The following is a 25,880-nucleotide window of genomic DNA, read 5'->3' on the forward strand; positions in this document are numbered from 1 at the left end:
TTTTACATATTTGTTAAAGCTGTCACATGTTGTTACAGTATGTTATTTGACTAGTTGCCGTCTAAAAGAAGTTCAAATTCAAAAGTGCTTTATTGATCCCAAAAGGAAATAAAATGTTTGTTTAAATTCTGTTTGAGTTCCGTTTTACAATACTACTACATAATGACACTTGATCAACAATGACTGTTAATCAGTGATGATGTCATGTTTGACAGACATTTCAAAATAAATAAAATACAATAAAATCATTGCAAGGAAATGGCATTTTTATTAAAATATACAAGTTTGGGGCTTTTCTGTCACACAGTGACAACCATTTTATATAAATGTTCCTATCAACACTTCCTAAAAACCTGCCAAATAATGTGAAAAAGAGCCCAAATTTTAATGACCTATTCATTTAATTTTGTTGTCCTTTGCCCTCAGGAAAAAACTCTAGCCCGCCCTGATAAAATTTGGGCAGGCTAAAATTTATCCCCCTGATAAATTTTATCCCCCTGATAAATTTTAAGGGGATAAAATGGCCCCCTGATAAATTTGTTCTAGAATCGTCGCTGAACAGAATACAGGCGCCGTCATCAAAATACTGAAGAATCGCATCTTATTTAAAACATGAAAAATAAACGTAATTAGGAATAAAATATTTGTTTCGCAACCAACTATTGTTCTGAAAATAATATTACGGTGAAACTTATGTTCTTAGCGTTCTTGTTTTCGTAATTATGAAACCGCTCCGTCGACGTCATCGCGTATGAAAGTGCGTAGCAACGTCTGCCGAGCGGTTTTCCCTCCTCGTAGACGGAGCTAGCCGCCACCAGGTGTTCAGAGACTCAGCGTTCAGACGGAGAGCTCTCCTCACTCCATATCACAGTCTCTGCCGGAGGAGGTTCGGCCGGCAGACCGAACTGTCGCGGCGGTTTCGGCCCAGGTAACTATTAGCCAAACATTAGTTGCTTTTCTACATTTTCCCCCCTCCCGTGTTGCTAACGCGGTTAGCATTGAGCTGGTTAGCTAACGTGTCGTAGCGCATTTAGTTTTAAAATGTGTCGCACCTTTGAAACCAAGAAGCAGCCAGTAGCGTTATATGTAAGGGCGCCGTAGGTCTCTTTCTGTGGTGATAAGAGATTATTGAAATAGTGATTTCTGAGCTGAAGTGAGAGGTGGCGGATATACCAAGCGTGTTTATGAGCTACAGCTACATTAGCTGATCCGGTCTCACCCAGCTGCAACTAGTTGAGTGATCTGACTAGTCAAAACGTGTCAACAACCTAGGTTAGTTTCTGCTTCAAGGAGCGAGCTGGCAATTCAGCCCGGAGAATCGCAGCTGGAGCTGGAGGATGTTATCAGGCGTCATTAATGATCCTCCATCCCCGAAGGACCTGCAGGTCTTTCGGGTGCAAGTCTATCATATTTTTATTTCTTACATCAGAGGTTCTTTTTTTTATCACTTTAAATACTTTTTCTGGACTAGTTTCACTTCAGCTCAGAACATCTTGATAATGATGTTGACTGAAACCATCAACACGGTGTTGCTCCGGCCTCTGCAAACCACAGAAATCCGGGTCGGGGTTCCTGATTGTTCCGGGTCAGTGGAGGCCCATGCCGAACATTAATCACAAACAGTTGTTTTCCAGCCAAGAAGTATTCCTGAGCTTCAAAGCCTGAATCAGAGATGATTTTGGACATTGGAGGAATCTTTTGATGATGATAAACTGTAATTATTGTTGTTTTTTGAGGACATTTCAAGTGATATGTTGATAATGATGCAAGTTTGTTCTGTCAAATACCAACAAACTTTAATTCTAAGATAGCAGTGGAACTGGAAGATATTTTAAATATGAAGAATAAAACGGAACAACCAATATTAATAAATAATAACCACACAAAACCAAACCATAAATGAAACAGATTATCTCTACAAACAAAATTTCCCCTTGAAGTGGGTCTTGTATAAAATTGACTTGTTTTGAACGTTATATTTTATGTTTTTCTCTCATCACAAACATTCCTGGATTGTTTCTTTGATTCTTTTTTTCATGAATGTTTGAGAAATCCTTTGTTCTCATATAAATATATATATTTATTTATATGGCCGCTCTTCTGTTGATGCGAGGAGCGGCCATATTGGATCATGAGGTCAGCCTAACCAGTTTAATGGGATAATCCGGCTCCTGGAGATGTTTTTAATCTTCTGTTTTTCTGTTTGTTTTTATTCTAAAACAATTCGTAACCTTTTGAAAGGTGCTTTATAAATACAGTTAACCTCTGAACTTTAGGGAAACAGCAGAGTTAACGGAGCTCTGAGCAAAGAATTCGATGGTTATTAAACATGAAGCGCAGTCTGAAGGTGTGCTTAGTCCATTAAAACTGCTGGATGGAGAAGAACTAGATCAGATCAATTGTGATCATAAAGTCCAGAAGAGAAACTTAATGAAGACTAAAGATTTTTAAGTCTTGTTAATTTCCACTTTGTTTTCTGTAAAAATGTGTTTGTTAGTAAAAGTTAGATTTGAGTATGAATGTCACGTTTTGATGTTTGTCTCTGCAGAAGATCTATGAGTTCCTGCTAGAAGGTCAAGATGTTCAACAATTCGTTTGGGACTCCGTTTGGCGGTGGGACGGGGGGCTTCGGCTCCTCTTCTGCCTTCGGCCAGCAAAGTAAGTCGGCTTTTCCTCATTAGATCAAACCAACAGCAGCTCACAGTAGATCGTCCTGATTGGATCCCACATGGAGGGTCTGAACTTGATTGGCTGGTTTCCTCCAGATCATATTATTATTGATAATATCAGCTCCTCCCTTCCTTTCCTGCTGGTTATTAATCAGTTAGCAGCTGTTTTCTACTGAGTCCATTAACAACAGCTACAACCCTTCCTTTAGCAGAAGGTGGCGCTAAATCCTGCTTAACATGCTTCAGCGCTGGGTTTTCTGAGGAACCGTGGAGCCCTCTGCTGTATCCTGTGCGACACAAAAACGTCAGGGTGTTTTTACGTCCAGACCTGAACGCTGATGTTCCGATTTATCGGGATGATTCAGGTTTTATCGGGATGATTCAGGTTTTATCGGGATGTTCTCCTCTGCCCTCTTCCTCTCCAAACAGACACGGGTTTTGGTGCAGCAGGAGGTTTTGGGACGTCGGCGTTCGGGGCGACCACAAACACCGGAGGATTGTTTGGCTCCACGCAGAACAAACCTGGTTGGTTCCTCTGTCTTTCTCTTCGCTTCTGAGTCCGACCAGAACCTGAAGTAGAACCTGAGTGTGTTTGACCGTTCAGGAGATATCGGTGTTTTAATGAGAAGCTGGGATGTCTGGATGCTGCTGAAAAATCTTATAGTTGATTTTTGAAGCTCACCATTCATTTAATTCATAGAAACACAAAAAATACCGAAACTGAAAGCAGTTATCAAAATTACAGTAGACCTTTTTTGTAATTTAGAAACTGCTGAAATAAATTAAGTTTATAATACATTTTTAATTACGATTCTTGACATTTTTAAAATCAGCTTCATGTTAACTGGTTTCCCAAAAATCTGAAATTAAATTCAAATATGTAATTTGAGTTCATCTTCTTAAATTAGGGCTTTTGCTGATGATTATTCAGGTCTCTCTATTGATTAAATGATTAATCAGATACAAAATCTCCACATTCTGCAGATTGTTTTATTTAGCCACTGAATCCTTTTTGTACGATATCAGAAATGGATTATAATGCAAATAAAAACTTGAGGAATTCCTGATCTGGTTGTGAATCCTCAGATCAGCTTGGAGTTTGTGTCTCGGCTCTGACAGAGGTCCAGACTAGTCAGGTCCAGAGTTCTGGGTCGGGTTGGTTTGACCCGGCTGTGTTTTTGGTCCCACACCCTCAGGCGGTCTGTTTGGATCCAGCACCTTCAGCCAGCCGGCAACTTCCTCCACCAGCACGGGGTTCGGGTTCGGCGGCGCCACCGGGACGTCCACCAGCCTGTTTGGAAACACCGGGACCGGAACCAGCGGCGGTCTCTTCTCCCAGCAGAGCAATGCGTTCGGTGCCAACAAGCCCACTTCCTTTAGCAGTGAGTGTCCTGCGGCGTGGCGGCGGGCGGATTTTGACGGGTTCTGATGGAGACTCTTCCCTCAGGCTTTGGGACCAGTACCAGCAGCGGCGGCCTGTTCGGTTCCACCAACACCACCACCAACCCGTTCGGCACCTCCAGCTCGCTGTTCGGAGGCTCCGGCTTTGCAGCCAATCAGCAGCCAGGAACCACAGTGAAGTTCAACGTGAGTGTTCAGGAGGCAGAGTCAATAGCAGGGCGGAGCCAGCAGGAAGGGCATCATGGCGTCTTTGCTCCAGTTTCTTAATACTTTCATGTTTTAGATCAGGACAGAAGGTAAAATGGCCGCTTGGCGCCATGGTAACTGTTTTAACCTCCATCTGAAATCTGTGCAGCCTCCAACAGGAAGTGACACGATGGTGAAAGCCGGCGTGACCACGAGCATCAACACCAAACACCAGTGCATCACCGCCATGAAGGAATACGAGAACAAGTCTCTGGAGGTGTGTGTGTAACAATTGTTGCTCTGGAAAAGAGGTTGTTACATGAAATCAGTTAAATTTTTAAGTCAGAGCTTTGGTTCTGCATCGATGTGATTCTCGGGAGAAACCGGAGCAGGAAGTGGACTGGTGATAATCCGAGGAACTGATTTGTTGGTTTGTTGAATTCAGACCAGGACGGTTTCTGAGTTGGAGCTGCTGATTCTGGCTCATTGCCGTTCTGGAGAACTGATCTTGTTCTGATGAATTCTGTCGGATCGCCGCTCCATGCTGTCGTAATGATTTCCCGAGTTTTCTCCTGGTCTCCATCGTGTGCAGGAGCTGAGGCTGGAGGACTACCAGGCGGGCAGGAAGGGCCCCACCAACCCCATGGCGCCCGGCGCCGGTGGCCTGTTCGGCGGGGCCACCCCCACCTCCAGCGCCTCCACCGGACTCTTCGGTGCCACTGCCTCCAACTCCAACTTCACCTTCGGGCCCAATAAATCAACTTTTGGACCCGGTGAGTCCTCGGCTGGTTTCTGGTTCTGTTTAGGAAATGGTTCAGTCCAGAGACGCCGCCTGCCTCTGTTCCCTCACAGCCACTGGATCCTTCGGAACCAGCAGCCTGTTCAGCCAGCAGAACCAGCAGCAGGCCAACAGCCTCTTCAAGCCGTTCGGCGCCCCCACCACCACCCAGAGCTTCACCTTCGGCAACACCAACACCATGGGCCAGCCCAACACCAGCACCATGGTGAGAGCTCAGCATCCAGCACGCCTTCACTGCCTTACTCTGCTTGACCTTTGACCTGTGGCCGTCTCCCCAGAATTTGTTCGGCAACACGGCGGCCCCTCAGACGGGCGGATTGTTCGGAAACACCCAGACCAGCACGGCCACTGGCTTTGGGACCAGTTCTGGGCTGTTTGCCCCTCAGAACGCTGGCTTTGGAACCGTTGGCACACAGGTACGGGACACGACCCAGAAACTGCTTTTCATCCAAGCGGATGAATGATCTGATTCTGATGTTGCTGACCAAACTAAACACCAAATATTGTCTAAAAAGACAAACAATAAAATATTATTAATGTATTTTTTACACCTCAGTTAAATCCTAATGTATTTATTAGTCAGTGGATTTTAAAACTATCTATGTAATGCTGGTCACATTTCAAAGCAAAATAAATCTAACCTGAAGAAGGCAATGAAGAGTCAGCATATTGGTATGCTTTTCTGAATTTTGTGTCAGAATTAGACACGTAATTTTTTTCATCTGTTCCTGGAAAATGCTAAATTAATCCTGATAAAAACAAACAAAATTATTTAACCACACAAATTTACTCAATAAATATAGTCAATACAAGCGAATAAAAAAAAAAACCAACGAAACTACAACGCAATGGTCATAAACCGTAGTGCAGACGAACCGCGGACACCATGTTGTTTTTTGTTCACATAGATCTATGCGCTCAGATCCGTCTCTTTCCTGCTGATGGTTCTGTTTCTATCCTCTTCCAGCCCAGTCCGTTCGGGAACAAACCCACTGGATTTGGACCCACCACCACTAGCGCTTCGTCGTTTGGCACAAACCAGGGAATCTTTGGGATCAAACCCGCTCTGACTATGGGGACCGGAACCAACACCACTTTCGGTGAGCTTCCAGGGTTCTGCCAACCCGCTCCGGTTCCTTCCTCCTCCTAACTTCCTGTCTCTGCCTCCAGGTTTTGGAGCGAACCCAGCTGGAGGAGGACTCCTTGGTAACAAACTGCCCACTGGTGGACTGGGAACCGGACTAGGAACCAGCTTTCCGACGGGTACCGACCAGGAGCAGAACTGCTGTGGACTGTTAATCTCTACGGATTAAATATTTGCTGATTGAATATTGCGATGTTCTGATTGGATCAGTGCAGCTGATCTGTGCTGTTTGTCCCGCAGTCGGAACCGGGACTCTGTTTGGAAACACCCAGAACAAGCTGGGCACGGTGCAAGGAACCCTGGGAAGCTTCGGCACCGGCGGCTTCAGCAGTGGCAGTGGCAGCCTGGGTTTCGGGGTCACACAGCAGCCCGTTGGTGAGCCGCCGGTTTCGGATACGACCCGTTTTCCCAGCCGTCCACACGCTCTATAGATCTGTTTCCTGTTTCAGCGCTGACGGACCCGAACGCCAACGCCGCCCAGCAGGCCATACTGCAGCAGCAGCTCAACGTGCTTGCCTACTCGCCGTACGGCGACTCGCCGCTCTTCAGGAACCCGCTGAGCGACCCCAAGAAGAAGGAGGAGGTGAGTGGCAGCAGCATCATGGTCGCCAGGACAACCACTTCCTGCTTATATTTGATCCTATTTCTGGTTCCAGCGTCTGAAGCCGACCAATCCAACGGCCCAGAAGGCGCTGACCACGCCCACCCACTACAAGCTGACGCCGCGACCCGCCACCAAGGTCCGGCCCAAAGCGCTCACGTCGTCCGGCGCCTCCAAGTCGCAGCTCTTTGACGGTCTGGACGACGACGAGCCGTCGCTCACCAACGGAGCCTTCGTGCCCAGGTGCCGTCTGGTCGTCATGGTAACCGGGAGAGCGGCCGGTCGGACCCGTCCGTCTCACGCGGTTCTGTTGTTTCTGCGCAGGAAGAGCATCAAGAAGCTGGTTCTGAAGAACCTGAGCAGCAGCCAGTACAGCAGCAGCAGCCTGAACAAAGACAGCGACGACCTGGCCTCGCCTTCAGAATACCCTCAGAACGGACACAGGTACCGGCCCGACCCACAGGCTCCGTTCCAATAGCAGGACCTACCCGACCCAGACTGACTGAAGCAGTTTGACTGTTTTCACTGTAGATGAAATGGTAACCTGTAAATCATAGGTGTCAAACTCTGGCCCGCGGGCCAAATTTGGCCCGCAGTGTAATTATATTTGTCCCGCGAGTCAATTTCAAATTAATATTAGAGCCGGCCCGCCGGTATTATACGGTGGCAACGCTGTGACGCCGCATTCACCGCTTATACTACAAATCCCATAATACTCTGCTGTTTTTTGGCGCGTCAATCAGGACAGAGGCAGACACGCCTCCTCCTCTGTGTCAGTAGCACTTATGGTAGCGAACGTGGATGTATTAGGAAGGTGGTGATCAGTCTTCTTGCGCACTCCTTCGATTGAAAGCCCCGGCGCACCCCGCATCCCCGGGCCTCTCCCCCAAACCACACTGCGACCTCAAACTACAGCTGTCACTGTGTTACCCTACCAAAACATGGCGAAAAGAAAGACAGAAAATAGAACTTTTCTGGACAGGTGGGAGACAGAATATCTGTTTACATATGTATGTGAGCAACTTTTCTCCTCAGTGAAGATGACGAAAACGTCTCACAGGAGACGTCTGACTGACGAACATCTTTGTTCGATAATGAAGGTTATCTCAAACCCTGAGCCCCGACATTGATGAACTGGCATCCAAGAAAAGATGCCAGGTATCTGACTTGGCCGCATCAGAGAAGATCAGTGTGTCGCAAAATGAGCAATAAATAAGTTTTCTACGCACCTTTTCTTGTTACTCCAAGGCCTGAATGGTTTATTCATAGTTTATTTAATGATTTATTCATAGTTGTTTTATTTTCAAATTTATTAGTCTGTGTAAAAAGCTAATTTTGACATTTACCTCAGAAAGGAGGCATTACATTTTTTATTTAAATTTTATTTAATATGCCATTTTTATGTTTTATTATTATTTTTAGCAACTCAATTATGCACGCCTGCACCTTTAAGTTATATAAGCCTTGCTTGTTCAATATTTATTGTTCAACCTTGGCCCGCGGCTTTGTTCAATTTAAAATTTTGGCCCACTGTGCATTTGAGTTTGACACCCCTGCTGTAAATGATCATTAAGTGAACTTATTGATATAAAAGGGTTAGGACAGGTAACTTACTGCTGAAGAGCTTCAGTCTCAACATGAAATAATTGATGAAATCTAAATTATAAATGTTTTAGCTCTGCTGAACATCTTAAACTCAACATTTCACCATTTCACCGCCTTCCAGCCATTTTATCAGGATTTATTTCAGACCTGAACGTAGGAAGTTTTCCTTTTGTGATGTTGCAGCTTCAGTGGGTTTTATAGATTCTTTCTGCTGCATTTCAGTTCAAAATGGAGGAGTTTGATTGGTTCATCTGCGTAACCTTCATTAAATTATTTGAGATTTAACCGTACCATAGATTGTTCACAATAGATCTATGCACTGACATCAGTCTCACTCTGCGCTGTGATTGGTGCTTTAAATAAAACACTGAAATCAGGAGCAGGAAGACGGAAGCCAGACTGGAGGAGGCGTTTTTCTCCCTCGGTAAAGAACGGATGTTCAAACTCTCAGATCCTCCAGGAGTTCAACTCCAAACCTGAGAGGTTAACAGATCCGTCTCTGAGCTTTGGGAACGATTTCTAAACCTCTCGGGCTGAAGCTTCTCCATATTTACTCCTCATTCCTGCTGCATTCCAGCAGTTACTGGGATCAACAATAACATTGTTTTGAGACCATTTTCCAGTAACATAATGATGAAATTTCCTGAGGGAGTCTTCCCAAGGGATCAATAAAGTACAAGTCTAAGTCTAAAGAACGCATTTTCAAAGATCAATAAACTTTAAATTATAATGAACATTTAGCACTGGAGCTGGAAAACATTTTAAATATCCAGAATAAATAAATAAAATGAATTGTGAAGTCTCTGGAAATCAAATTATTCTTCAATAAAAGACCAAAGCATCCAGTTTTTGATAGAGGGAGAAAAACGCTAAATCATGAAGTGTAGGGAGACTTTCTGTGTGTTTTTTCTTTACTTCTCCTTAACTTGAGCCTGAGTGATCAGAACCGCAGTTGAATCTCAGCGGGTTGCAGCTGCATCACGGCTGAAAATGAAAAGGTTCTGTTAACGTTCTGCTCTTCCTGCAGCCAAGCGGAGGACGACGAGCTCCGGGAGGTTCCAGGTGTGAGCGGCCGGGCCGACGACGACCCCGAGGTCACCCAGTTCTACGTGAACCCCATCGCCAAGCCCATCCCGCAGGGCCGCGCCCAGCCCAGCCTGCAGGACACCATCAGCGACCTGAACATGCACAAGCAGCCCAGGAACGACCTGGAGGTCAGCAGGTCACGCCGTTCTGCTGGTTCACTGTTACCAGGCCGAGGTCCACATGTTGGATCAGATCTGATGTAGCCGGACACAAAGATCTTCTCCTGATTAACATGAGATGCTCTGAGAGGATCACCTTGTTTATTTTCAGCATCTCAGGTTGTTTAGATTAGAGATGAACCAATCCGCTGTTTCACTTCTGATACCTGAGCTTTACTATCGGCTGATACAGAAGAACAGCCGAGTGACTTAAAAGTGCCCTTTTTTTTAACATAAATGTCCCGAACTCCAGATTTATGTGATAACTGCGGCAGAATGACGTCACTCAGAGCAGGAAGCACAGAGTTAGAGTGAATAGATCTGCCTTTATCGTTCCTCCAGCTGAGCAGCGACGACGTCTCTGCGTCCCTCGGTGACGACTCTCTGCAGGAGGACAGGGAGGAGGAGGAAGAGGAGGAGCAGCAGGAGTCCAAACCGTCTCCTCACCCTGCAGGTCAGAGTCCGTCCCTGTGATTGCGTTTCCCATCAGCCCCTCTGCTGGGTGGGCGGGGCTAAGCATGTGCTGTTCTTCCAGGCATCGTTCTGAACCGGGTGGGTTACTACACCATCCCCCCTCTGGACGACCTGGCCGAGATGCTGGACGAGAACGGAGAATGCGTCGTGGAGAACTTCACCGTCGGCAGGAAAGGTAGCGCCCAAATCCTCCCGCCTCAAATGTTCCTGAATGAATCCCATTGGTCTGCTGACTCTCAGCTGGATGCTGATTGGTCCTTGCAGGTTACGGCTCCGTCTTCTTCCCCGGAGAGGTCAACCTGACGGGCCTGAACCTGGACGAGATTGTACACTTCAGGCGCAAAGAGGTCATCGTTTACCCGGACGACAAGAACAAGCCGCCGGAGGGGGAGGGGCTTAACCGGTGAGGCGGAGCCTAAATCTGACTCTTTATTTCTGAAGCTTCTCCAAGTAAATCCAGAAACAAATGTAGGATAAAGATATCCCGCTCATCCACTAACCTTTGAACTCCAACAGATTGCAGGTTTCTGTTGATTCCTCATAATTTGTTAATAGTGGAGGTGGGACTGCATTAAATATTTGTTAATTTCTATCTTTAATTAATCACATTACTGAGAAAATGAGCAACATTTTCAAATCAAAACCCTTTTTACAGCTAAATTATTGACTAAACAACCATCAGAACTAAAAAAAATAAAAAATCAAATTGTTTATTTTTACAGGGTTTCCACACGGTAGTAAAAGGTAGTAAATTAAATTAGCTCAAATTAAGGCCAGTAAAAGGTAACAAATAGAATTAAGGCTGTAAGCAGCCCCGAACGGCCCTCGGAGCTCAGTGCCGCTCCGGCCTATTGGCGAACGTGAGGATTCCAGCACAACCGCCCACTCGCCACCTCAGACGCTGTCGCGCAGTTCCTGCACCGGTGCCCAATGCGACCTTTCTGTCTGATGAGGTGTTATTTCTCTGAGAACTCAATTTCTCAATTGATCTCTTTGTCACTGGTGGAGTAATACTGACCCCTACTGGCGAAATACTGATGTACTACCACTAGGGCCAAAATTACTTTACCATACATCTATATATATATATGTATGTATATATATGTATGTGCACCTCTATATGTCATACAGATTATATATACAATAATTGTAAGTGGGATAGTTTCTTACCTGGGCCATCATGTGACATGGGTCAGTGCTGTGAATTTACTAGTGCTGCACCGATTATAGTTTTCTGCCTGATTGCCGATTACCAATGTTTAAAAACCCTGACCTGCCGATTCCGATTTTGCTCTATACAGTTTTTTATTTTGTCTGGAATCTCACTAAAAATTGCTTTTGGGAACAGTGGGGTCACTATTGTTAACGACAACCATGCAGTCATGACCTGGTGGGCCAGTTTATCAGAATGTTTTTCTATCTGTTTATCTTCACAATTTCTCTGATCATTCATGGAGCTTCTGTAGAAATGTGATTATAAACGCTAACATTAGCATTAGCTGCTACATGTTTAGCATTGAGGCTATTTTAGGCTAGCATAGCTTTCTGACCGGCTAACTGCTTTTAGCACAACTTGAACACACTAGTCTCTCCCAGCGTCCAATCAGATCGTTTAAAGCAGAAATTACAGCGAAGCTGGAGTCGAACAATAAATGGACTTGATGTAGCGTCGGTTCATCAGACGGTCCTGTCCGGTCTGTGTGGTGGTGTTTCCCGTCCTGACCCTGCTTCCTGTCTGCAGGCGGGCTGAGGTGACCCTGGACGGCGTCTGGCCCAACGATAAGACGACCTGCGCTCAGATCCGCAGCCCAGAGCGACTCGCCGACATGAACTACGAGGGCCGGCTGGAGAAGGCCTCCAGGAAGCAGGGAGCGCGCTTCCTGGAGTACCGACCCGAGACCGGCTCCTGGGTGTTCGAGGTGGGTCTGGTCCCGTCCAGTCCGGTAGAACCCGCAGGTCATCAGGGAATCTGACTCCGCCACCTTTCTCCTCCAGGTCAGCCATTTCTCCAAATACGGCCTCCAGGACTCAGACGAAGACGACGAGGTCCCGCCCAAAATCGACCCCAAGAAGCTGAAGACGATGATGTCACTTCCTGCTTCCAGGCTGCAACAGCTGCTTCCTCCATCCCAGCAGCAGGTGGCGCCGCAGGCCCAGGTAGAGCAGCCTGCGCCCCTCCACACTCCTCCTCTTCCTCACTCACACATTGATCAGATTTTCTCATTTAATCTGGTGATAAAATAATTTAAACCGGAAGAATCAAATTCACATTTTTTGTCATTGATTATTATTACTATTATTATTATTATTATTATTATTACTAGTATTGTTTGTTTTGATCCGAGCTTTTCTCCACCAGGTGGCTTCAGAATAATTAAGATGTAATAATTTAGATATTTTTGCATTTTTTTATCTGACATATTAATAAAAACCTGGATGTTTTCAGGTTTATTCCAGTCAGGTGATTTACCTGCTGGGTAAACAGAAACAAAATCCTGACCTGCCTGCTGGGACGAGTTTAATGTTCACTGCAGTCCAATCATGTTAGAATAAATGTTTTTATTAACCATAAATTTGTTGATTTATTACTCAATTGATTGATTGTAAATCAGGATTTTCTGTCTGACTGATGGATGTTTCATCATTTTGGTGTTTCAATGTTGGTGGTTCTGTTGCTCCGGGTCTCAGCTGAACGATCCGGTTCTGGTTTTCGTCAGAACCAGAAGCTTTTTACTTTTTCTGATGTTCCTGGTTCTGATTCTGGTTAGAGGCCGGATGTGTGAGTTATTTTCCTGTTGGTTCTCAGATGAAGCTTTTAAAGTGAAATTAATGCGACTTTTTAACATGAATGTAATTTCTATTTTCTGTTTAATAAAGTATTAAAGATTCTGTTATGTTCGTTTCTGAGGTACAGCAATAATGTTCGTGGGTCAATTTGACCCGGGGAGTGTTTAATCACGCAATAGTGTCAGAAACCAAAAAATTCCTCCAAAACATTTTTGTATCTGATTATTAACTCCAATACTAACCATTTCAATCAATATTTGTGCAATGATGTTTTTTTTATTTCTCAGAAATTAAGGATCAATGACGACAACCTGCTCATTTACTCATTTGGACATAAAAAAAATGGAATTTACATTTTTTATGTCCACTGATAAAAACCTAGACACAAATAAACTATAATTTCCTTGAAATTGATCTTTGGTAAATTTTTTATATTACACTTTTTTTTTTTCAATGGGTGATCTTTATAATTGAACTTGAGACGCACATACTGTTCAGGGTCAAATTGACCCGCTGATTAAAATCAAGATAAATGAGTCATGCAGAGAGTATTTATGTTTTCCTCCACTTCTGCTGAGTGTCACTCAGTGTGGGTGGAGTTTGTCCACAGGAACAGAAAAGATTTCCGTCAAAAGTTGTATGAACACTTTCTGCTTTCTCACAGTTTCCTAGTGAAGTAAAGAGAATAGTGAAAAAGTGGGCTTGTGTGTGTCGGGGTGTGTGTGTTGTGTTTGTGTTTTAGTGTGGGGGGTGAAATATGGTTCATAACTGCAAAGAAACATAAAATTGGATATTTTTTTTTATCATTTGTTGCACTTTAACTAGACTGCTGGTCAAATTGACCCGAACAGTATCTATGTAAAAAGTAGATGCAGGGGGAGTTGCATGAATACATTTTCAATTTATTTGTAGAGTGCACCTACTGAGACAAATAGAAAAAGTTTCATGCAAAAAAAATACTTCCAACTATTTTTTTTTTAAATTGTCAACTTTAAAACGGGTCAATTTGACCCACAACATAACAGGAGGGTTAAAGATCCTTTTAGTTTCTCTCTTCGGTTTTTTATTTTAAGTCTGAAGTGAATCCGATCCTCTAATTGGGTCGATGTGAGGAAATGTTGCAGGTTTGATCCGGTTCCTCTCATGGACGCTTGACCTCTGACCTCACCTGGTCTGTCCAAATTTTCTCCGTCTGTCCTCATGCTCTCTCTGTCTCCAGTCCACCGCCGTGGATTTGGCGAGCGGCGTGGCGGAGCTGGACAGCGACATGGCCGACATCACGCAGGGCATCCCGACAGAGAGCATGCTGGGAGGAGAGGAGGAGGACGGCGAGCTGCCGCTGGTCGACATGGAGACACCGGCGCTGACGAACCATGAGCCGGCGGTGTGCAGCCACATCCCGTCCACTCTGGGCATCAACCCGCACACGCTGCAGGTAGAACCGCCGAGCCGCTCCGGAGGAGAACCACGGGAACCCGGAAAATAAAAACCGTCTCAGTAACGAAGCTAGCACTGCAGTTTCTGTCACGGGGAAAACGCACAATAACCTCATGATTATCACTGATTTACTGAGGCTACATGAGAAATATTTTCATGGAATTTTGCAATATTTTTTCCTTATTTTCAAAATGTACATATAGAAATAAAAAGATGAGAAAAATAACAGGCAGACAGACTATACACAAACTCTATTCATCCTTTCAGAACCTTAAATAGCTTCATTTTTGTTATTCACCAAATCATTCGTGGATTATTTCTGGACATGAAGTCAGGCGGAAGCAGCAGTGGAGTAGGAGAAATGCTGCCACCAACAGGTGGGAGTTGGCATCACTTGAATTCATTGATTCTGTCTGTTTATCCTGAATATTTGTAATAAACTCCACAGTTTCTCATCATAATTTGGAAAGAACAGCCAGAGGCCGCCGGAAGGGACGGGATGGTACTTCAACTATAAATCTGGCTTAATCTGTTTCCACTGTAAACTAAGCGTAGCCTGGTGGGGGTTTAGTAAAGCCTGGAGGCCCGCCAGGCTGATAATAAAACCCAGTTATTAGTGTGAAAAATCCTGGGATCTGCTGACTTAAATTTCTGCAAAAACCTGTAAGGGCTAAATAGGTAAAATGGCTCCACATTCCTGTAAAAGGAGCTAACTGTGCTGTTGTTTACAGGAGCTGATCTCCTTGAAAACAGGAAGTTGGCTACACGGTTTTATATCTGTTTCTATTTTCTGACATGTTTCCGGACGTGGAGTTGGTTGAAGAAAAACAATCTTGTTTCCTTTTTAAATGTTTTGTTTTGGTTCAGATTAAGAGGAGCTGAGGCGACTGACAGTTATCCGTCTGAGTAATCAGATTACTTCCTGTTTCCAGATCATGAAGGCGTCTCTGTTCACTGAGGACGAGGAGGACGGCGACATGTTCCAGCTTCACAGAGCGACCAAGGCGTCCACCGACGTCTCGTCCCCTCGGCTCGTCCTGCCGGGCTCTCAAGGCCGGCCGTCTGGTAGGAAACTCTTCCTCGCGCCGATAAAGACCTTCCTGCTGGTTTCTGACCTTCCTCTCTCTGCAGTCGGGGGTCTTCTTCAGGCCCGCTTCACCTCCGGCATCTTCCCTCAGCGCGTGGACTCTCCTCTGTCCCGCGGTTCCCCGGCGGCAGCCGACCCGCTTCGGCCTTCACGGTGGAAGAGTCCGGTCCCCGCCCCGTTCCTCCTGCCGGCCCGGGCCCCGGAGCCCGCCATCAGGACGGTAGGGGTGCGGCGGCTGGGCGGCCCCGTCCCTCTGAAGGAGTCCGTCACTCAGGGGAAGGTCAGTTCTGGATCACCGACTGAGCCACGACTCTTCAGCAGGAAGCAGTAACAGCCTGTTCTTTTGCTGTCCTGCAGGGGGCGCTGCTGATGGACACCGGCCTGTTTGCCACCCGCTCCTTCAGAGTGGGCTGGGGTCCCGGCTGGACCCTGGCCCATTGCGGCAGCCGACTCAGCGCGCAGTCCGCTGACCAGACAGAGTTCCAGGAGCAGCGCACCAAGACGGACTTCAGCTTCCTGCACAAACCGGCCCGGACCAAACCGTAAGGAAAAACTCCTGAACGGGCCGAACCGTAAGGAAAAACTCCTGAACGGGCCCAGTCCGCTAGGCGGCTTACAGGAAGCCCAGAGTTCTAAAATCCACTTTATGACCTGGAACGTCGTAGAACCTGAGGTTAGAACCTGCGGTTCCCCCAACAGGCCAGGAGAGACTTCGTTCTTTAAACCATTAGCAGCCGTTTAGGGGCCTGATTGAGTAAACATTCAGTTTAGTGGGGACATTTCAAAGGGTTCTCTCTAAGGTCAAAGGTTAACCTGAGCTGTGTGTCTCCAGACTCGCTGAGAGCCCCTACAAGGTGGTGGTGGAGCAGCTGGTGGGACTGGAAGCTCCACAGGGGACGAAGATGAGTGAGGAAGAAGAGGAGGAGGAGCGGCATGCGGTGCTGCAGCGCCCCCTGGAGATCAGCCTGAAGCACAGCACCGTCAGCGTCCCTGAGGGAGCATCCTGTCCGCTGGTGGAGCCGCGGCCCGGCGTGGCGGCGCTGCACGACTACGCCGAGTGGATCAGGGAGCTGAGCGCGGAGCGCAGCGACGCTGACCGTGAGTTCTGGTTCGGTGAGGGACGGTTTGTCTCCGCGCTCCGTCCCTGACCTGTCCTGTCCGTCCCGCAGCCGTTCTGGGCCACTGGGCCGAGGTGTGGACGCTGTGCGAGGCCCTATGGGGCCAGCTGGACCCAGACGCCGGCCCGCTCGATGACTACCAGCAGCAGCTGCAGCGCCGCCGCGCCTTTTCCGACTGGCTGGCCCGCGGCGCCGCCCGCAGGGTGGAGGAGGAGGTGGCGCTGGCGGGGAAGGGCCGCCACGCAGAGGCGCTGTTCAGCTACCTGACGGGCCGCCGCGTCAGCGAGGCGTGCCAACTCGCCCAGAGGGAAGGTGAGAGGAGCGGACAGAACCTCGGGTTCTGATGGAGACCGGCAAAACCTGATAGTGAATTTAAACTGGAGCTATAAACAGTGTTTGGCAAATGTGTGTGTGTAACCATGGTGATGTGTGTGTTTAGGCGACCACCGCCTGGCCCTGCTGCTGTCACAGGCCTCCGGGTCGCGGTTCTGCCGCCAGCTGTTGGACCTGCAGCTGGCCGACTGGAGTCGGACACAGACTGACCTCCACCTGACCGAAGAGCGGCTGCGGATCTTCGCCCTGCTGGCCGGGAAGCCGGTGGGTTTCGTCGGCTCGGAGCCGTCCTACCCACCGCTCGGTTCTGGTTCTGAGCGGTTCCATCTCTGCAGGTGTGGCAGTCGTCCGGGTCAGCGGTGAACGTCTGCTCGGAGCTGGACTGGAAGCGCTGCCTGGCCGTCCACCTGTGGTACCTGCTGCCGCCCACCGCCTCCGTGGCCGACGCCCTTGTCGCCTACGAAGCCGCTTTCCAGGTGAGTCCCAGTCAGACCAGCCTCTCTGCCGGGTCAGAACTGCCCTGATTGTTCTGCTGCCCCCTGCAGGGCTCCACAGAGGCTGGCAGATACGCCTGCACACCACTGCCACCGTACCTGGATGGGGCGCCACCCCTAGAAGAGGAGGAGGAGGAGGAGGAGCCTGAACGACCGCTGCTTGACCTCTGCTTCCACCTGCTGAAGCTCTACAGCGACAGGTAAACCTGAGGCACCAGAACCGGTTCCAACTCACTTCACTGAACCAGACAGTCAGTAGAACCAGATGAATCAGGTTCCACCTTTTCCATTTAAACAGTTTAAAGTCGATCATTTAAAAAACGATCTGTGTTCCTCAGATCATCTAATCTGTTTGACCTGCAGTTCGTACCACAGCCTCTTTTTTGGAAACATTTTTAAGAGTTCTCCAAAAAGACATCCCCAAAATGAATTCCATACATCTCAGGAACTACAAGGTGTATTTGACTGGTTCAGGTATCAAGATAACGGTAATATTCCTGAGAATACTCTGGAAGTCTAAAAATCAACACTTGTATTACTGAGAAAGAACAAATACATATGTCACACAGTGAAAAAATACTAAATAAAAATAATAAATTCTAATAGAATACATTACGTAATGTGGATTTTCTTTAAAAGCATCCAGTGGAAACATAGAACCTCTAGCAATTCACAATACAGGTTCTGACCAATTACTGGACCAAATTTCATTCCAAAAACCTGAACCATAGACATTTTAGAAAGGTATTGGTTGATAAAATTCCAGGCAAACATTCCAAATGTGCCATTTTTGGACATTTTGGCACCAATTACAAATTTCTCTCTTTTTTTAAATTTATTTTTTCCCTAACCTATATCTTGCTATAAATATTATTTGCAATTAATAACAGTGATTTTTTGTAAACAATATAATAGTGAATTAGTACTAAAAAGCACAGTCCTGGGCGCTCTGGTTATAGAAGCATTGAGTCAGAAAACCAAACATACAGGGGAGATTTTCTGCAGCCCATTGGTTGATTTGGGTGATTGACACATCTAACAGCCAATAGAATCAGGTTGATTACAAAATCCCATAGCAACATCATTCACCAATCATAAACGAGCTGAAACGCATTTGCGTAAACGACCGGAAAGCTCCAGCTAACAAAGAAAGTCGTTTGAGTATAGAGGCGGTATCCATGGAGACAGAAAATTTGAAAATGGTGAGAAATCACATCAGTGTGACACAAGAACAACAGATTACAGTACCTGAGTGGAAATATTTACTCTAACATGGATTATGACCACGAAACGGCAAAGGTAGAACTGAATTTATGTTTTTAGCTTCGTGAAATGAGCTTTTTTCTCCCATCTTCTTTTGCTGCTTGTTCAGTGAGTTTTGCTTGTAGCCTGGTGAATCTAGTATTGTTGGAAACAGCAGAGCTTCGGTTTTACTCTGATAGTTTGTGTGCATTGGACCATGTTGCATTGTCATTGCTGCGTGTTTTACAGGGGAAGCCTCGTTAGCCTCATTAGCATCTAATTACATTCTTTTTTAAGCTGCTTAGTGTTGAAGCTGAGTGATGTTGAGGTAGAAAATATTGTTTCTATCATTTAGATGAGCTTTTTCCCGATACGTGGATATGCAATATGCCTATATTGGTAAATGTATCGTATGTGTTTTCAATTGATCTTGTTGGGGAAAGTGCTGAGGCGCCAAATGTGGGTCCTCATGTTACAGGAGGTAGGGCCGGTATCATGTCTGAGAAATCCTTTAATCAACCATTCAGCTGTCCAAAACGCCCGGGTGGACTTAGCCCCGCCTTCAAATACAAAGCTCCTCCCCCACTCAGCTCCTTCAGACTTCAGAAAAACGTTAAAGGATTAATAGAGGAGCCATGTTGGGATGACTTCCTGGAGGCGGAGCTTCAGAAAGAGCAGGCGTTCTTAAAGAGACAGCAACACAATTTTAAATAGCCAATATTTAAATTATTTATTGAAATAATAAATAAGGAAATTTAAATAAAGTCATATTTGGCATTTTTATAAGAACTGAAGGTGTCATAGTTTATGATTATGCTATAAAATGGCGCTCTGTGCCTGGAAGCCCCATAGTACTGTTCCTTTAATGGTCCGGTTCTGTTGACCCGTTTCCCCCTGCAGACTGTACGGCCTGCAGCCGCTGCTCAACCCGCTCACCGTCACCTGGCGGCGCCTGGACTACCGGCTCAGCTGGCACCTGTGGGGCGTGCTGCAGGCGCTGCGCTACACCCACCTGGCCGCGCCGCGCCAGGGCCTCGTCCACGCCGCCTACGCCGCCCAGCTGGAGAGCGCCGGCCTCTGGCACCTGGCCGTCTTCATCCTGCTGCACGTCCCCGACCACAGGTCAGATCCAGAACCGGGTCCGGACCCGCTCTTATCATCCCGATCAGAAAACTGGGCTAGTATTTCTGCCATAATGCTCAGCTGGAAACTTTAGTGTCCAAAGGGAACGATAAATCTAAGTTGAATAAAATCTCCTGTGGAGTTCCCCAAGGCTCCGTCCTCGTCAGTGTCCAGATGTGAACAACACGCAGCTTTTCTAATGCATTATGAGTTTCCTGTGGCTGCTGCATAAATCAAGTTTCTTCTTCTCTGCAGGCAGCGGGAGCGCGCCGTCAGGGAGCTGCTGGCGCTGCACTGCCCCCTGCTGGAGACAGAGGAGTCGGCCCGCAGGGAGCGCTTCCTGACCGACGGGCTGCTGGTTCCGGAGAGCTGGATCCACGAGGCCAAGGCGGTCCGGGCCCGGCGGGACGGGGACCGGCACCGCCAGGCCCTGCACCTGTACCGGGCCGGACACTGGAACCAGTGCCACCGGCTGCTGATCCAACACCTGGCCTCAGGTACGTCCCGCACGCCGGACCCGACCGGCTCACCACGCGTCACGTGACTCGACCCGTTTCTCCCGCAGACTGCATCGTCAACGACAACCACGACTACCTGCTGGAGTTCCTGGAGGGCCTGGCGGTACCAGAACACAGCGCCAGCATCCAGGACTGGGAAACGGCCGGCAGAGTCTACCTGGACTACATCAGGGTCATCAAGTCCCTGCAGGACATCCAGCAGGTCGGTTTGGTTCTGGACCGGTTCTGTAAACAGAAACGACTTCACTTTGAGATGGCAGCGAGATGGATCAGTTTGTAAACTTTATAAAGTTCATTTAAAGACAACAAACTAAAAGCTGCAAACAGCAGAAATGATGTAAATAGTGAAAACATCCAGGATGTTAAACTGTGAGCGGTGACAACAGCTGCCGCTAACGACTCATTTAGTCATTGATTCATCGATTAGTTGATCTCCTCGGTCACATTTAAGGTTTTATGCTTAATTCAAAAATGGTTTGTTCAGTTTCTGATTCCTGACTGCTCTGTGTGGCTTCAATTAGTCAACTAATTTAGTGCCGTTAATCTTTTACTAAATCGGTTGACATTGTTTCAATAATTGTTTGAGCTCTGTTGCTGGTTTTTAGTAATTCTGCTCAACTCTAAACTATAATAACCTGTGACGCCGTTGCCGGGGTAACCATCGGGGATTGTTTGTGTCTAACGCGGTTCTGCTGTCCCAGACGGACAGCTCCGGCGCCGGCTACCAGCTGGAGCGGCTCTACTCTGACGTGACGTCGCTCTGCGGCCGCATCGAGCTGCTGCCCTGCCGGACCGCCAGGGACCACCTCGCCCAATCAGGTGAGGGCCGGGAGCCGGCCAATCACAGCTCACGTTGCTGTGATGTTTCCGGGTCGTTCCCTCTGGTCTTAGCTCCGCCTCTTCCCCCTGCAGAGATGGCGAAGCGCGTGGCGAACATCCTGCGGGCCGTGCTGAGCCTGCAGCAGGGCGACGGCGCCGCCGACCCGCTCAGCGTCCCGCTGGAACAGCTGGCGCCGCACATCAGCCGCCTGCCCATGCCAGAGGATTACGCTCTGGAGGAGCTGCGCGGCCTGACCCAGTCTTACTTGCGACAGCTCGTCGTCAGCCAGTGACCCGGACAGGAAACGCTCCGAGTCCCGACAGGCTGGACCCGACCCCATCAGAACTCCGGTTCTGATCTTCTGAGCTCATCGGGAAGTTCAGAAAACTCCAAACTAAGGCGGAAAAACCTGGAGATGAGTTGATTAGATTTCCTTCTCTCACAGGAAGCTTCTTCCTGCAGGATTTCAAAATAAAATCACAACATTGACACATCAGAAGAGACTCAAATGGATCAGAACCAGCTGGAATTTAAAGTCCTGATTATTGGTTCTGTCGGATTCGGATGTGTGAATGAAACGGATCAATTATGAAACGGCGCCGCCTGACCCGATCAGAGGTTCTATTTTTTTAGGTTTTCCTGTAGAAGCTCTAAACGTTTCCCCTCATGGTTCTGATCCGATTCTCTGGAGGTTCTGATCCGATATGCCTCTGTCAGAACCGACCAGAAAACACCAGAACTCTGTGTTAACGAACCGAGCTTCTTTATTGAACATTTGTTGCCATTTAACGACCGTGTCTGTGGTTGCCATGGTTACACGGATGGACTCTGCTGTGTGTATTGGTGTGTGTGTGTGTGTGTGTGTGTTTTCTGCTGCTTCGTTGATCATATTTTTAATAAAGTTGAGATAGAAATAAATAAAATGCCTAATGAGTTTATTTCCTTTAAAGAATCGATTCAAACATTTGGTTGTAAATTTTTAATGAAAAATAATTTTGGTGATAAAACAAACTGCAAACAGAAACATATGGATGGATATTTAATCTATTTAACATTTATTGGTTGAACGTTAAATTGTAATGTCAATAATTTTATTGGACTAGAATCCAGAATCATCTAAATGACAAAATCACATGAAATATTCAACATTTTTCTGCAGCTGCGATGATTTAAAAACATTTTTCAAACATCTGGGACAGAAGTTTGGTTTTACTGTGGAGTTTTTCTCATTCAGGGTCAGAATTTTACACACAGATGAGTACAAAGTCAGACATGATGAAATGTCGACATGTGGAAATCATCTTTAAAGGGAAGAAGAAGAAACCGTGATGAGGTCAGAGGTCATTTACAGATGGTGCCTCATCCCTGCAGCAGAACCCTCTGGTACCTGCAGAGGTTCTGTTGGTTTCTAATCACATTTCTTCTCAGACCCGGCAGCCTAAACAAAGCAGAATGTATGAATAAACCATTTTTCTTGGGACATAACGATCTCTGCAACACTTTCAGATTAAATCCTATCTTCCGACTAAAACGGATCAGAACCAGCTGGTTCTGAGGCTCATGGTGAAGCGTCAAGCAGGATGTTCTCAGACTGACACGGAGTCACAATAAGACGTAGAAGTGGACTTCCTTTGGTCTCCATCATTTCTTCATTTATTTATTTACTTTTATTTAACTTTATTTAAACGAAGTAAGCACAAACAAGTAAGGCAATTACAACAGTGCAACTCTGTAGACGGCATAGTAGAGGCAGATTTTGAAATGGAAATACAAAGTAATGTTGATAAGAAAAAAAATAAATTAATAATAATGAAACAATAACTAAAATAGCAACAAGGGGATTCATATGTTAGGATTGATATACATCGGTGGGCAATTCCATTAATATTTCAGTTAGGTATTCATATGATTCAATACATTTCAGAGATTTCAAATAAACAAAAAAATGCTACAGCAGTGATACTTATTTTAAGGAAACAATCGTTTTAAAGTTTGTAATTTATGAATTTTATTGGATCTGTTATTGTTTTGGTTTGGTGGTGTTGTTCATAAGAGAAGACGACTCTTATGTCTCTGTATTGTAATAAATATTAGTGTCTTTATAAAATAAAAACAAGGAGGGTTAGGGTGAGAACTGTCCATATAGCACCGTGGAAGAAATGTTTGAAGGCTTGTGCATGAATCAAGATGTATTTGAATCAGAATTTAAACGATTTAGTAGGAATGGTGTTGAAAAGGCAAATTAAAGAAATCTGGATTAATCCATATAGTAGACCGCTGTTAAAAGCTTGGAATGCAAATATTGATATCCAGTATTGTGTTGATGCATATGCATGTTGTGTTTATATTGTATCTTACATGTCAAAAATTTAACGTGAAATTGGTTTTCTTCTAGGAAATGGACAAAAAGAGAAGCAGCCAAAGAAGGAAATGTTTGTGCTAAAGAAGCTTTAAAGAGATTTGATAGAGTCTATTTGCATAACCGAGATGTTTGTGCTCAGGAAGCAGTGTATAGACTCACCAACATGCATTTAAAGGAGTTTTCTCGGAGCGTTATTTTTATTCCAACTGGTGATAATATTGTGAAAATGAGTTTTCCCATTTCTGTTTTGAGACAAAAGCTACATCACAGGATCTTACCCCAAAAGACATGTGGATGACTGGTATAGTTGACCGCTATAAGAATAGGCCGAATGATAATATGTTTAATAATAGGTGCCTGGTTAAGTTGGCTTCAGATTATAGCGTTTTGACAAAAAATGAGAAATGTAGAAATGCAATAAAGTTGAATAATGACTTTGGGTTTATTGCAAAAAGAATTTGGACAAAACCAGCAGCTGTTCGATATGTGCGTTTCTCTGAAACAAAAGAGCCAGAAAAGTTTTACCAAAGCATAATGCAGTTATTTCTACCTTATCGCTTTGATAGTGAACTCAAGCCTTCAAGTTGTGCAACCTTTGGTGAGTTTTACAGAACTGGTTTGTTTGGTTTTGTTGATGGAACAAAACATTCAGTAAAGTCTGTTGTAGATTTAAGTAGGAGTGAGTTTGAGTTGGAATCTGTGGACAATGTTACTGGTGATGTAATGCTGGAAGACGATGGGCTGAATGGTGTTCTGAGGTTGAATTGGAACGCTTGGAGTGTGTGGTATTACAAAAAGGAAGACAAATAGAAAACAGTGATCAGGAACAAATCCCTGATTTAAGTCTGCAGTGTAAAGACGTTTCATTATTTGAGAAAAATAAATTAGAAGAACTGAAAGCCTTGCATTGATTAGATCTGTGAATGAAAAACAGTTCTCTGTTTTTGTTTTTAAATTAAATCAGGCAGTATTGTTTAGCCAAGCTTAATGGAATAAATCCTTAACCACTGCACATTTTTATTACAGGTGGTGCTGGCACAGGAAAAAATCATTTAATCAGGGCAATTGAATATGAATCAAAACATTTATTGTCGACTGTGAGTCGATAGTTGTTTATCAGAAGTGTTGTTTTTAGGTAAAGGAGCACATGTTGTGTAAAAATGTGATGGCTGATATCTGACATCCAGGAGATGAGTTATTGTCACTTCCTGTTTAGTAGTGAAAGATTAGCAAGAACTTCCTGTAGGGTTTGATAGACATGATGTGTTGTTATGAAGAGTTAGATGATCCCATTTGATCATACACACAGTGAAGAAGTAGGGATCAACCAATAATTTCAGTATTTTCTGAGAGACTTCATCATCGTGTCATTTATGTCACTTATATGTGAATCAAAGTGTAAAAGTAAGAAATCCAGCAGAAAAAACAGGTGACTTCCTGTTGGAAGTGGGTGGGGCGGAGGTTATGTCATCAGTTAACCATGTGAATGTGATGAGGGCTGGTCTATAATGAGACATAGAAAGTCTGATGCAGCTCTGACTTTGTATGTGGAAGTTATTGCACCTTGATGTTTTATGGCAAATAGTCAGACTTTGACACTAAGCCACGCCCACATGAAAAATCCTGTGATAACTGTTTGACCTTCAGTGCCTCAAGGTTATGCTGAGTGATTCTGAAGTCCGTATCTCAAAAGCTGTAGGACGAGTTCGATCAGATGAGACGTCTATAAAAAAGAGGAAATGGCGGCTTTGATCCAAAATGACCGTCTTCCTGTTGAGTTTGGACCATGGCTCCAAGAGACGTTTTTGTAGGTCCTGACCAGATACACATGTGTACCAAGTTTCATAAGTCTGGGTTGAAGCATGGCTTGGAGCTGATGTTTTAAAAGCTTCTAGGGGGCGCTGTAGATAAATTAGGCCACGCCCACCAAGGATTCTTATGGATTCCTGTCTGGGGCTGGATAAGGATCCATCCCAGTAAGTTTGGTGCAGCTCAGTCGAAACATGTGGAATCTAGAGCCAAACATATGGCAATGGTGTTACAGGTCACTTCGCCACGCCGCCACGCCCACCTACTCCATCGAAACCAGTCAGGGTTGGAATACACAACCACTTATACCACAGCAGGTACGGAAAACCACAAACGCAAAAATTCTAATTTGTAGAAATCTACTGTTAATCTCTTCATGTTAAATAAAAAATATTACTTAATATTTAAGTATTTAGTCATTATTTCAGCTTGACTCATTCAGAACTGTTCTGATCGTTTCCATAGCAACGATCAGAAGCAAGACCTTGCCCCAGAAGTCCAGTGAGCTCACTGATGAGGTCATAGATGACATCATGTACATCACAATAGATCAAAGAAGTTCTAAAGATTTAATGTGTTGCTCCAACATTGAGCCCACACACTTTTCAGAGACCAGGAACAACTGCAG

At 45.6% G+C, this 25,880-nt stretch overlaps 1 protein-coding gene across 1 annotated transcript; it reads left to right on the forward strand.

Annotated features, from left to right (window-relative positions):
- The first annotated feature begins 766 nt into the window (after positions 1-766).
- Positions 767-21,730, forward strand: nup98 (nucleoporin 98 and 96 precursor). The gene is made up of 35 exons (XM_032575997.1): positions 767-928; positions 2,549-2,658; positions 3,099-3,194; positions 3,866-4,051; positions 4,117-4,256; positions 4,426-4,533; positions 4,849-5,029; positions 5,109-5,260; positions 5,334-5,471; positions 6,023-6,155; positions 6,226-6,318; positions 6,440-6,574; positions 6,649-6,782; positions 6,856-7,043; positions 7,125-7,244; positions 9,433-9,619; positions 9,992-10,103; positions 10,185-10,298; positions 10,388-10,526; positions 11,865-12,042; positions 12,119-12,280; positions 14,130-14,345; positions 15,280-15,412; positions 15,479-15,714; positions 15,792-15,976; positions 16,267-16,532; positions 16,604-16,864; positions 16,992-17,149; positions 17,221-17,361; positions 17,431-17,579; positions 19,522-19,743; positions 19,999-20,240; positions 20,309-20,463; positions 20,963-21,080; positions 21,174-21,730. Exons 2-35 carry the CDS (start codon positions 2,580-2,582, stop codon positions 21,371-21,373), a joined length of 5,457 nt encoding a protein of 1,818 aa, XP_032431888.1. The 5' UTR covers positions 767-928; positions 2,549-2,579; the 3' UTR covers positions 21,374-21,730.
- Positions 21,731-25,880: the final 4,150 nt, after the last annotated feature.

The sequence above is a fragment of the Xiphophorus hellerii genome, chromosome 11, assembly GCF_003331165.1.
Source record: "Xiphophorus hellerii strain 12219 chromosome 11, Xiphophorus_hellerii-4.1, whole genome shotgun sequence".
Classification (NCBI taxonomy): domain Eukaryota; kingdom Metazoa; phylum Chordata; class Actinopteri; order Cyprinodontiformes; family Poeciliidae; genus Xiphophorus; species Xiphophorus hellerii.